Source organism: Panulirus ornatus, chromosome 27 (assembly GCF_036320965.1).
Source record: "Panulirus ornatus isolate Po-2019 chromosome 27, ASM3632096v1, whole genome shotgun sequence".
Taxonomy (NCBI): Eukaryota; Metazoa; Arthropoda; class Malacostraca; order Decapoda; family Palinuridae; genus Panulirus; species Panulirus ornatus.
Genome location: NC_092250.1, coordinates 19,658,175 through 19,671,328, shown reverse-complemented (window position 1 = coordinate 19,671,328; position 13,154 = coordinate 19,658,175). Strand labels below are relative to the sequence as shown.

At 41.0% G+C, this 13,154-nt stretch overlaps 1 protein-coding gene across 16 annotated transcripts in view; it reads right to left on the bottom strand.

Annotated features, from left to right (window-relative positions):
- Window positions 1-13,154, bottom strand: part of Prp40 (pre-mRNA processing factor 40) — a 214,917-nt gene that overhangs the window by 123,004 nt on the left and 78,759 nt on the right. For all 16 annotated transcript variants that reach the window (XM_071678354.1, XM_071678358.1, XM_071678365.1 and 13 more), the window contains 3 exons: window positions 9,819-9,932; window positions 6,782-6,896; window positions 4,118-4,340 (listed from right to left, as the gene is read on the bottom strand). In XM_071678354.1, coding sequence (XP_071534455.1) covers window positions 4,118-4,340; window positions 6,782-6,896; window positions 9,819-9,932 — 452 coding nt within the window. The remainder of the gene's footprint in view (window positions 1-4,117; window positions 4,341-6,781; window positions 6,897-9,818; window positions 9,933-13,154) is intronic.

Sequence of the window (13,154 nt, the reverse complement as noted above, 5' to 3'; positions counted from 1 at the left end):
GAGGTAGCGTTAAGAACAGAGGACTGGGCCTTTGAGAGAATATCCTCACCTGACCCCCTTCTCTCTTCCTTCTTTTGGAAAAAAAAAAAAAAGAAAAACGAGAGGGGAGGATTTCCAGCCACCCGCTCCCTTCCCTTTTAGTCGCCTTCTACGACATGCAGGGAATACGTGGGAAGTATTCTTTCTCCCCTATCCCCAGGGATATATATATATTTTTTTTCATACTTTGTCGCTGTGTCCCGCGTTTGCGAGGTAGCGCAAGGAAACAGACGAAAGAAATGGCCCAACCCTCCCCATACACATGTACATACACACGTCCACACACGCAAATATACATACCTACACAGCTTTCCATGGTTTACCCCGGACGCTTCACATGCCTTGATTCAATCCACTGACAGCACGTCAACCCCTGTATACCACATCGCTCCAATTCACTCTATTCCTTGCCCTCCTTTCACCCTCCTGCATGTTCAGGCCCCGATCACACAAAATCCTTTTCACTCCATCTTTCCACCTCCAATTTGGTCTCCCTCTTCTCCTCGTTCCCTCCACCTCCGACACATATATCCTCTTGGTCAATCTTTCCTCACTCATTCTCTCCATGTGCCCAAACCATTTCAAAACACCCTCTTCTGCTCTCTCAACCACGCTCTTTTTATTTCCACACATCTCTCTTACCCTTACGTTACTTACTCGATCAAACCACCTCACACCACACATTGTCCTCAAACATCTCATTTCCAGCACATCCATCCTCCTGCGCACAACTCTATCCATAGCCCACGCCTCGCAACCATACAACATTGTTGGAACCACTATTCCTTCAAACATACCCATTTTTGCTTTCCGGGATAATGTTCTCGACTTCCACACATTTTTCAAGGCTCCCAAAATTTTCGCCCCCTCCCCCACCCTATGATCCACTTCCGCTTCCATGGTTCCATCTGCTGACAGATCCACTCCCAGATATCTAAAACACTTCACTTCCTCCAGTTTTTCTCCATTCAAACTCACCTCCCAATTGACTTGACCCTCAACCCTACTGTACCTAATAACCTTGCTCTTATTCACATTTACTCTTAACTTTCTTCTTCCACACACTTTACTTATATATATAAAAAAAAAGAAAAAAAATATATATATATATATATATATATATATTTTTTTTTTTTCATACTATTCGCTATTTCCCGCGATAGCGAGGTAGCGTTAAGAACAGAGGACTGGGCCTTTGAGTGAATATCCTCACCTGGACCTCTCCTCTGTTCCTTCTTTTGAAAAAAAAAAAAAAAAATATATATATATATATATATATATATTTTTTTTTTTTTTTTTTTTTATACTTTGTCGCTGTCTCCCGCGTTTGCGAGGTAGCGCAAGGAAACAGACGAAAGAAATGGCCCAACCCCCCCCCATACACATGTACATACACACGTCCACACAAGCAAATATACATACCTACACAGCTTTCCATGGTTTACCCCAGACGCTTCACATGCCTTGATTCAATCCACTGACAGCACGTCAACCCCGGTATACCACATCGCTCCAATTCACTCTATTCCTTGCCCTCCTTTCACCCTCCTGCATGTTCAGGCCCCGATCACATAAAATCTTTTTCACTCCATCTTTCCACCTCCAATTTGGTCTCCCTCTTCTCCTCGTTCCCTCCACCTCCGACACATATATCCTCTTGGTCAATCTTTCCTCACTCATTCTCTCCATGTGCCCAAACCATTTCAAAACACCCTCTTCTGCTCTCTCAACCACGCTCTTTTTATTTCCACACATCTCTCTTACCCTTACGTTACTTACTCGATCAAACCACCTCACACCACACATTGTCCTCAAACATCTCATTTCCAGCACATCCATCCTCCTGCGCACAACTCTATCCATAGCTCACACCTCGCAACCATACAACATTGCTGGAACCACTATTCCTTCAAACATACCCATTTTTGCTTTCCGAGATGTTCTCGACTTCCACACATTCTTCAAGGCTCCCAGAATTTTCGCCCCCTCCCCCACCCTATGATCCACTTCCGCTTCCATGGTTCCATCCGCTGCCAGATCCACTCCCAGATATCTAAAACACTTCACTTCCTCCAGTTTTTCTCCATTCAAACTCACCTCCCAACTGACTTGACCCTCAACCCTACTGTACCTAATAACCTTGCTCTTATTCACATTTACTCTTAACTTTCTTCTTTCACACACTTTACCAAACTCAGTCACCAGCTTCTGCAGTTTCTCACATGAATCAGCCACCCCAACTCTCATTTGCCCTTTTTTTTTTTCACCTCTTGCACCTTTCTCTTGACCTCCTGTCTCTTTCTTTTATACATCTCCCACTCAATTGCATATGTATATCTTTTTTTCTTTCTTTCAAACTATTCGCCATTTCCCGCATTAGCAAGGTAACGTTAAGAACAGAGGACTGGGCCTTTGAGGGAATATCCTCACCTGGCCCCCTTCTCTGTTCCTTCTTTTGGAAAATTAAAAAAAAAAAAAAAAAAAAAAAAAACGAGAGGGGAGGATTTCCAGCCCCCCGCTCCCTCCCCTTTTAGTCGCCTTCTACGACACGCAGGGAATACGTGGGAAGTATTCTTTCTCCCCTATCCCCAGGGATATATGTATATATATGTATATATATATATATATATATGTATATATATATCATATGTATATATATATATATATTATTTATATTTATTTTATTATACTTTGTCGCTGTCTCCCGCGTTTGCGAGGTAGCGCAAGGAAACAGACGAAAGAAAGAAATGGCCCAACCCCCCCCCCCCCATACACATGTATATACATACGTCCACACACGCAAATATACATACCTACACAGCTTTCCATGGTTTACCCCAGACGCTTCACATGCCTTGCTTCAATCCACTGACAGCACGTCAACCCCGGTATACCACATCGCTCTAACTCACTCCATTCCCTGCCCTCCTTTCACCCTCCTGCATGTTCAGGCCCCGATCACACAAAATCTTTTTCACTCCATCTTTCCACCTCCAATTTGGTCTCCATCTTCTCCTCGTTCCCTCCACCTCCGACACATATATCCTCTTGGTCAATCTTTCCTCACTCATTCTCTCCATGTGCCCAAACCACTTCAAAACACCCTCTTCTGCTCTCTCAACCACGCTTCAAACAGCATGGCAAGGAAATTGCCCATCGCTGAACAACACTTCCACTGGACCTCTATCATCACCTCGTTAAGATCATCGTGTGTCAAGACATCATATAAAGCGCCTCTTCGCAAACGGAACTACCTTGGCCCACCAGTGATGCTACTATGTTTGTGAATCGGGAACCATTGCTTTCCGAGATAATGTTCTCGACTTCCACACATTCTTCAAGGCTCCCAGGATTTTCGCCCCCTCCCCCATCCTATGATTCACTTCCGATATATATATATATATATATATATATATATATATATATATATATATATATATACATCATCCCTGGGGATAGGGGAGAAAGAATACTTCCCACGTATTCCCTGCGTGTCGTAGAAGGCGACTAAAAGGGGAGGGAGCGGGGGGCTGGAAATCCTCCCCTCTTTTCTTTTAATTTTCCAAAAGAAGGAACAGAGAAGGGGGCCAGGTGAGGATATTCCCTCAGAGGCCCAGTCCTCTGTTCTTAACGCTACCTTGCTAATGCAGGAAATGGCGAATAGTTTGAAAGAAAGAAAAACCTGCAATACATATCAATATCAATCTGTAAGTTCTAAATACAACTGAGATATATCATTAATGAAATGTCCCAGTATTCCATCACCATCATCTACTTATTGCAATCTGAAACACTTTCTACAACTAACAATTGATGCAACTGATATCAATATCAATATGCAAGTTCCATCTATTTATTACTGTTAACTCAAATCCCATTTTCATGACATATCACACCCATACAGGCATGCAAACTTAGCAGGAACTAATTTTGCAGAACAGGAGTTCTGAGCTCCACAGGTTGGGAAAAGGAAGGAATGCTTAAAATCCCTGGAATGAACATGTTGTCCTGCTATCCTAAACAAAAATGAGATAAGGTTTTAATGGCAGGTCTAAATCCACCACCAGCAACTTCTTACCTAATGTCTGCTGATATCATAGGATAGAGCTCCACCCACAAGGACATAGAGGTAAGTTTTCCCTGTTCATGAAGTTCATCCAACAGAGATATATAGTTGTCTCGGCATTTTCTCTGTTGCCGCTTGATCCTCTTCTTCTCCCTCTCACGTTCCTCCTCCTCTTCTTCTTCAAGTTGCTTTATATGTTCAGCAAAAACAATCAAAGCATCTTCTTTGTCCATACCTGTACAATATCTTTATTTAAAACAAAGCTATCAACACCAACAAAACACCATAGATATCATGACGAACAATACTGTACAACCAAAGTTGTTAAATGTGTAGCAAGAGAATAATCAAACATCAAAAGACATGTCAGGGCAAATAATTCCTAGGCAAACTGATCTAGAAAGTGCAAGTAAAATATATAAACAGCTTTGCCTGTATCTGTTATAACTCCAGTGGGTCCCATCTCTTATGTAATTACAAACATCAAAAAACAGTAAGGGGCTAACATACTACGACCTAACCAGAGACTAGCTAGAAATCAAAAAAAAAAAAAAAAAAAATGCGATTGACATATACTGAAGCAGATCTTGAAGAACTAGAGTTAACATTTTCTTAATTATACTGCATAAAACATCACTTTATATAAGGATGAAAAGCGACTGAAAACTTAAAAGAACTGCAATAATGGACCGTGATTACCATAAACATAAAAGCAATAAACTGCTAACTAGCAGCATGAAAACACTGGAATTATACAAATAGAGGGAGGATCACAGGTTGACAGAGACAGATTAGAAAAAACTAACTGAAAAGGAATCCAAGAGAGGAATTTGTGATGCACGATGCCTCTCCTTGTATAAATATTAACCCTTAACCAGTGAACAACATCAACTGATGTTCTTTTAGGAAACGGCAGAAGACATAATACTTTGAGCTTACTTTTCCCACCTCTGCTTAAATATCCAGCTGATTTATCATACCATTAATAGGCAACAGAAGTTGCTTCCATTGCCAGGAAGGTGAGGCAAAAATTTTTCTATCCTCAGTATCATGAAATCACCGATACAGTGTAAGTGCATGGCTGTCTCCCTGCAGACTGCGCATATACAATGATCATGTAGGAAATTAGTATACTTTTGCATGACCTACATCATTACGAGAAACAATTATATGTATCTGTTGGTGAGGAAAGTGAAGGGGATTTATATGGGGCGTGTAGAAAGAACTGACTTATAGTATGATTTCAGATGGATTAAACAGGAAAGGGGAGACCTTCCTGGGAGGAGTTGACAATGGACTCACTCTTGCAGAGGAAATTATATAAGAAGTGCACCCAACTTTCTCTTTATGTAATCCTGAGGTAATGGAGGATTTTGGTGACAGATGACAGTTAAAGAACATTAAATATCTCCAAAGAAATAATTCTTCAATATCTCTCAAAAACTTAACATTTGTGATCAAGTCACCCCTCACTCTTCTCTTTTCCAAACTGGGTACATCTAAAGCCTCCTGTCTTTCCTTGCAACTAGCTCACTATACTATAAGCTCTTTATGATTCTCTAGGTGCAGTGACCAAACCTGAAAAGCATATTCTAGTTTTGGCCTTATGGAGGATGTAAAAAACTTGCTAAACATTTCCATATCTATTAGACTTTATGCTTCTCTAGGTGCAGTGACCAAACCTGAAAAAAACATATTCTAGTTTTGGCCTTATGGAGTATATAAAAAACTTGCTACAAACTTCCCTATCTATTATACTCCATTTCTCAATCTAAGTTATCAAAGAAATTATTGAGGTTCGTCTAGTTTCTGCAATTATGTCCTGTCTCACCTCTGCTCTTTTAAGAGAATGGATGTGAGCAAAAGAGGCCTTTCTTTGTTTGTCCTGGCATTACCTTGCTAACACAGGAAATGTTAAGTAATCATGAAAAAAAAAGTATCTGTGCTGGTATGTGTGAAGATAAAATCTACCATTGACGATGTATCAGTCTCTCTCATCCTAGTTTGCTCCCTGACATGATGGTATAAGAAGTTTTAATACATACACTCTAAATATTTGTGCTTCCACAACTCCTTATCACCATGAGAATCCAAATTCCCCCAGTCCATCTCTCTACTAATGAAATTACCCATTACCTGCACAACCCTCTCTTTCTAAGAAATGAGTGTTTCACTGCCTCAAGTACCATCCTGAATGTTCTTTCAATTTTACATTGTATATCTGTATTGTAACTGCAATTTTTTGGGAGGATTATACAATATCAACACCATTATGTTCTTTTCCCTACAGTTACTCTTCCCATTATGTGCTGTTTGATAAGGCAATTTTCCACTATTCCTTACAACTTCAGACTATTTTTTATCAATCCTCCCCTTCTTTGCTTTGTTGTTTTTTTCTTTCTTCTCTGAGAGGATCAGAATGTACCATCCAAATGCATGCAGAAAACAGGTGCACTGAATTATGATAAATACAATCACTGAACTTAGGCAGCATGGTTGTTTGTGTCTATGTTTGTTGTAGGTGCTAATATGGAAGTGTGTAAGAAGTGTAGTGACTAGTCTCTCCAGTTAAACAGATGCTGATACAAATGACTTAGATATATGAATACTCCACTCATGATACCTGTTATATTTCCTTAAAAAAATAAAGCAGCATACGAACACCTTAGTACTTACTAAGTAGATCAGTGTCTTCAGCAAATGTTGGGTTGTCAATGAGCATCTGCTGTGCCTCTGACCATGTAGTTTTGAAGGTGATGTTCGTCATACTGTCTAATATTTCACTCAGCACCTGAAGGATAAATATCACTAACTTTATAAAAAGGATAACACTTGGTTTCTAATATAACATCTTGGAAAACTCTTCAAAGAAAAGTACAAAATCACCAGGAGCATTACAATGCAAGTTCAGTGAAAGAAAACATTTCAACGTATACATATATATACACATACACAGACATATACATATATACGCATGTACATAATTCATGCTTGTTGCCTTCATTCATTCCCATAACACCATACATGAAATGAAAAACCCCTTCCCCCCACACACGCACGAGGTAGTGCTAGGAAAAGACAACAAAGGCCACATTTGTTCACACCCAGTCCCTAGCTGTCATATATAATGCACCGAAACCACAGCTCCCTTTCCACATCCAGGCAACACAGAACTTTCCATGGTTTACCCCAGATGCTTCACATGCCCTGGTTCAATCCACCGACAGCACGTCGACCCCGGTATACCACATCATTCCAATTCACTCTATTCCTTGCATGCCTTTCACCCTCCTGCATGTTCAGGCCCCGGTCACTCAAAATCTTTTTCACTCCATCTTTCCACCTCCAATTTGGTCTCCCACTTCTCCTCGTTCCCTCCACCTCTGACACATATATCCTCTTTCTCAATCTTTCCTCACTCATTCTCTCCATGTGACCAAACCATTTCAAAACACCCTCTTCTGCTCTCTCATCCACACTCTTTTTATTACCACACATCTCTCTTACCCTTTCATTACTTACTCGATCATACCACCTCACACCACATATTGTCCTCAAACATCTCATTTCCAGCACATCCACCCTCCTCTGCACAAGTCTATCTATGTATCTGAGTAGGAGGGATGGTCAGGACATTATCAGATGGCATATTAATTGATAGGTGTGTAAAAGAGAGACTTTTGGTAGTAAATGTGCTGAGAAAGTCAGCTAGTGGGATATCTGATCACTATCTTGTGGAGGTGAGGTTGAAGTTTTGTAGAGGTTTTCGAGAAAGAGGAGAAAACATAGGGGAGAAGAGAGTGGTGAGAGTAAATGAGCTTGGAAAGGAGACTTATGAGAAGAAACACTTGGAGATTTTGAATGTAGAATGGCAAAGGTAAGAGTAAATGAAGCAAGTGGGACTGGTGAGGAATGGGAGGTATTTAGGGAAGCAGTGATGGCATGTGCAAGACACGCATGTGGCGTGTGAAAAGTCAGAGGTGGGCAGATTAGAAAAGATAGTGAGTGGTGGGATGAAGAAGTAAAGTTGCTAATGAAAGAGAAAAGATAAGTGTTTGTGTGGTACTTACAGGGAAGGAGTGTAAATGATTGGCAGATATATAACAGAAAGCAGCAGGAGGTCAATAGGAAGGTGCAGGAATTGAAAAATGGGGCATATGAGAGTTGGGGTGAAAGAGTATCATTAAACTTTTGGGAGCATAAAGATATGTTTTGGAAGGAGGTAAATAATTTAAACTTTTTTTAAAACTTGTATTCCCAATACAATAAAAAAATGAAGGAGCAAATACACAGGCCAAGTGAGGATTTTTCCCTCTGAAGCTCAGTCATCTGTTCTTTAAGCTACCTTGCAAAAAGGGGGAAATGGCAAATATGTATTATCCTTGGGGATATGGGAGACAAGGTTGATAAGAGAAAGATTTTGTTAGTAAAAATATCATATGAAACTAAATATACTCAACATTCACAAGTCTATCAAAGATTGCAGTGTTGCTGAGCACTGCTGCCATGCTGTGACAGTGCATTAATACTAAACCTCCTAGCATGCTCTCCATAATCTCCTGCAACTTATGCCTTGAAGAAAAAATTTGTTGCAATTTAGGATGTGGACTGGCTGGTTATCTTTATGCTCTCACTGTTCCCAAGTATCATTTTAATGGTATACAAAGCTAATCTAAGTGACTGACCCAAATGTGCCAGACGCTCACCTGCCTCAACCCTGCGTATCAGTAGCATTTTCAAGTATCTATCAATCCTCTCCTAGGCACCTTGGATGCTTTCATATACTCACACTTGAAAGTAACACTCTAGACAAGATGTATGTACAGTGTTTTCTAAACATCCATACGAGACATTTAAAGAAAGCAATCAAAACTGGACTGATGCGAATAATGGCAGACTGTGCACAAATGGCTGAGAATGAACACAAAGATGGCAATACATGCATTCATCTGTTCTTATTCTTCTACATCTGATGGCTATATCTTTTAATTTATCTACATCTCTGATGCCCATTCCTTTCAGGAACTCCTTCAAGGTAGTAGCCATGGGAAAAGTCTCCAAAACTGGTGGACTTCACTGCTGTTTCTTAGCCTTTAATGCCTCACTCTTTGCAGGCCACTGGCAGACAGCAACTCTAGCACAGCATTTCCAGAGGCTCCTACCTCATGTTACTATTTACTACTTCCACCTAATCTTTCTCCCAAATGCTCCAGTCTAATGTTCTTACCTACTAATTTTATCTAATGCTCCTACCATTTTGCCAAGAGGCAGGGTTAGCAAACAGTGCTCACCACAGGAAAATCTAGAGTTATGAGGGATGAGTTGTGAGACTTTAGTGTTGTCAAGTGTTACATGTAACAAAGATAGACTGTATATTTGTGGACAGAATGCCAGTGGTCCATGCATAGGCAATGCAGAAAGAAAATTACCTAACTGGGTCAGAGAAGTGCAACTTGACAACCAGTGAACTGCTGGCTCACTACTTAACTGTCACTAGTACTGGTCATATAACTCCCTGGTTGGTGGTTGCCTACCAAAAACTACCTACAAGGCATATGTGTCTCTCTAATACTTCCATTTTCCATTCCTACACTTTTGGCATTCTTACCCATTCCAATTCATTGTAAAAATTATGAAGCTTACAAGAGAAGACACTAACTTTCTTCAAACATAAGCTCAAGAAATTGTTGTACACTAAAGCTTATTCATTTACCTTCATGTTCCTCTTCCTCATGGCTTTGTTTTCTTCCTTCTCCTTCTTAGCTAAGTTGAATACAACATCCTCATACACTTCACGACGCTCAGACTCAGGTACAGCTTTCCAAAGCTGCAAAAAATTTACCAATTCAATTTTGGTACAAACACACAGGAAAAGGTACACTTTTCCTCTCAGCCTAAATTTCTTAACACTAATAACTCCAAGATTTCATCAATAATGAAAGAGAAAAAGAAAAAAAAGAAGTTTACTTACAAAAAAAGGTAACATTTCGATATGATACTGCTGCTTATACTTTTTACCAACAAGTTTGTGTGTACTTAAATTTTAATATCCAAATCATCAGACTGTTTGTCATTATCTTTTTTACTCCATCCTCCCATCTATAATTTAATCTCCCCATTCTCCTTGTTCCCCCCACTTCTGACACATGCATGCTCTTTCCTTCCATATGTCTAAACCAATTCAGCACACCCTCTTCAGCTCTCTCAACCACACTCTTTTCACTACCATACCTCCCTCTAACCCTTTCATTATTTACTCAATAAAACCACCTCAAATCACATCTTGTCTTCAAACATTTCATTTCCAACACATCTACCCTCCTCCGCACAGCCTCATCTATAGTACATGCCTCGCATCCATTTAATACAGTTGGGTGTACTATACCTTCAAACTTAACCATTTTTGCTCCCCTAAATAAGGCTCCCCACAAATTCTTCATTGCTCCCACAACCTTTATAACCTCACTTCTGTTTCCATGGTTCATTTGCTGCCATGTCCACTCCCGGGTATCTAAAACACTGCACTTCCTCCTATTCTTCTCCATTCACACTCAGACCCAAACTAACATGTCCCTTAACCTATCACCAGAGCTGTGTCATCAGCAAACAACTGATTCAACTTCCCAGGCCGTCTCATTGCCTACAAAATAAATACTCACCCCTCTTTCCAAGAGTCTCAGATTTACATTTCTCATCACCCCATCCATAAACAAATTCAACAGCCCTAGTAACATCACAATCCCTGCCACAGACCAACTTACACTTGGAAACATTCACTCTTCTCTCTTTCTACTCATACACATGCCTTAAACCCTTGATGGAAAAACAAAAAGTCCACTCCCAGGACAACCCAGCCCCACAGGAAACAGCATCACCACCTCCTATGTCAGTGAACAGAGCCAGGAAACAGAAAAAAAAAAAAAGGCCACATCCACTCACACTCATTCTCTAGCTCTCATGTGTAATGCACCAAAACCACGGCTCCCTATCCACATCCTGGCTCTACAGACCTTTCCATAGTTTACCCTAGATGCTTCACAAGCCCTAGTTCACTGCACTGACAGCACATCAACCCCAGTATACCAAACCTTCTAATTCACTCTATGTCATGAACACTTTTCACCCTCCAGCATGTTCAACTCCTGATCACTCAAAATCTTTTTCACTCCAACCTTCCACCTCCAACTTGGTCTCCCACTTCTCCTTGTTCCCTCCAACTCTGACACATATATCCTCTTTGTCAGCCTTTCCTCACTCATTCTCTCCGTATGTCCAAACCATTTCAACTCACCCTCTTCTGCTCTCTCAACCACACTCTTCTCGTTACCATGTGTAGAAATGATTTGGACATATGGTGAGAATGAGTAAAGAAAGGTTCACAAAGAGGATGTGTGTCAGAAGTTGAGGGAACAAGGAGAAACAGGAGATGGGAAGATGGAGAGAAAAAGATTTTTGGCGATCAAGACCTTAACATGCAGGAGGGTGAAAGGTGTGCACGGAATAGAGAAAATTGGAACAATGTGGTATACTGAGGTCGACATGTCATCAATGGACTGAACCAGAGTATGTAAAACATATGGAGTAATCCATGGAAAGGTCTATAGGGACTGGATGTGGTTTTAGCAATTTAAACTTAACAGCTCATGTATGGATGTGAGTGGATGTGGTCTTTCTTCATCTGTTTCCTGGAGCTACCTTGCCACTACAGGGAGTGGCAGTGCTCTTTCCTATGGGGCAGGGTGGTGCTGGGAATGGATGAAGGCAAGCAAGAGTGAATATGTACAAGTGTATATGTGTGTGTGTGTATATTTTCTTTTTTTTTTTTTTTTTTTTTTATACTTTGTCGCTGTCTCCCGCGTTTGCGAGGTAGCGCAAGGAAACAGACGAAAGAAATGGCCCACCCCCCCCATACACATGTACATACACACGTCCACACACGCAAATATACATACCTACACAGCTTTCCTTGGTTTACCCCGGACGCTTCACATGCCTTGATTCAATCCACTGACAGCACGTCAACCCCTGTATACCACATCGCTCCAATTCACTCTATTCCTTGCCCTCCTTTCACCCTCCTGCATGTTCAGGCCCCGATCACACAAAATCCTTTTCACTCCATCTTTCCACCTCCAATTTGGTCTCCCTCTTCTCCTCGTTCCCTCCACCTCCGACACATATATCCTCTTGGTCAATCTTTCCTCACTCATTCTCTCCATGTGCCCAAACCATTTCAAAACACCCTCTTCTGCTCTCTCAACCACGCTCTTTTTATTTCCAAACATCTCTCTTACCCTTACGTTACTTACTCGATCAAACCACCTCACACCACACATTGTCCTCAAACATCTCATTTCCAGCACATCCATCCTCCTGCGCACAACTCTATCCATAGCCCACGCCTCGCAACCATACAACATCGATGGAACTACTATTCCTTCAAACATACCCATTTTTGCTTTCCGGGATAATGTTCTCGACTTCCACACATTTTTCAAGGCTCCCAAAATTTTCGCCCCCTCCCCCATCCTATGATCCACTTCCGCTTCCATGGTTCCATCCGCTGACAGATCCACTCCCAGATATCTAAAACACTTCACTTCCTCCAGTTTTTCTCCATTCAAACTCACCTCCCAATTGACTTGACCCTCAACCCTACTGTACCTAATAACCTTGCTCTTATTCACATTTACTCTTAACTTTCTTCTTCCACACACTTTACCAAACTCCGTCACCAGCTTCTGCAGTTTCTCACATGAATCCGCCACCAGCGCTGTATCATCAGCCTTACATCCTCGATAAAAACTTTTCACTGCTTCTAACAACTTGCTTCCCACACCATATATTCTTAATACCTTCCACAGAGTATCTCTATCAACTCTATCATATGCCTTCTCCAGATCCATAAATGCTACATACAAATCCATTTGCTTTTCTAAGTATTTCTCACATACATTCTTCAAAGCAAACACCTGATCCACACATCCTCTACCACTTCTGAAACCACACTGCTCTTCCCCAATCTGATGCTCTGTACATGCCTTCACCC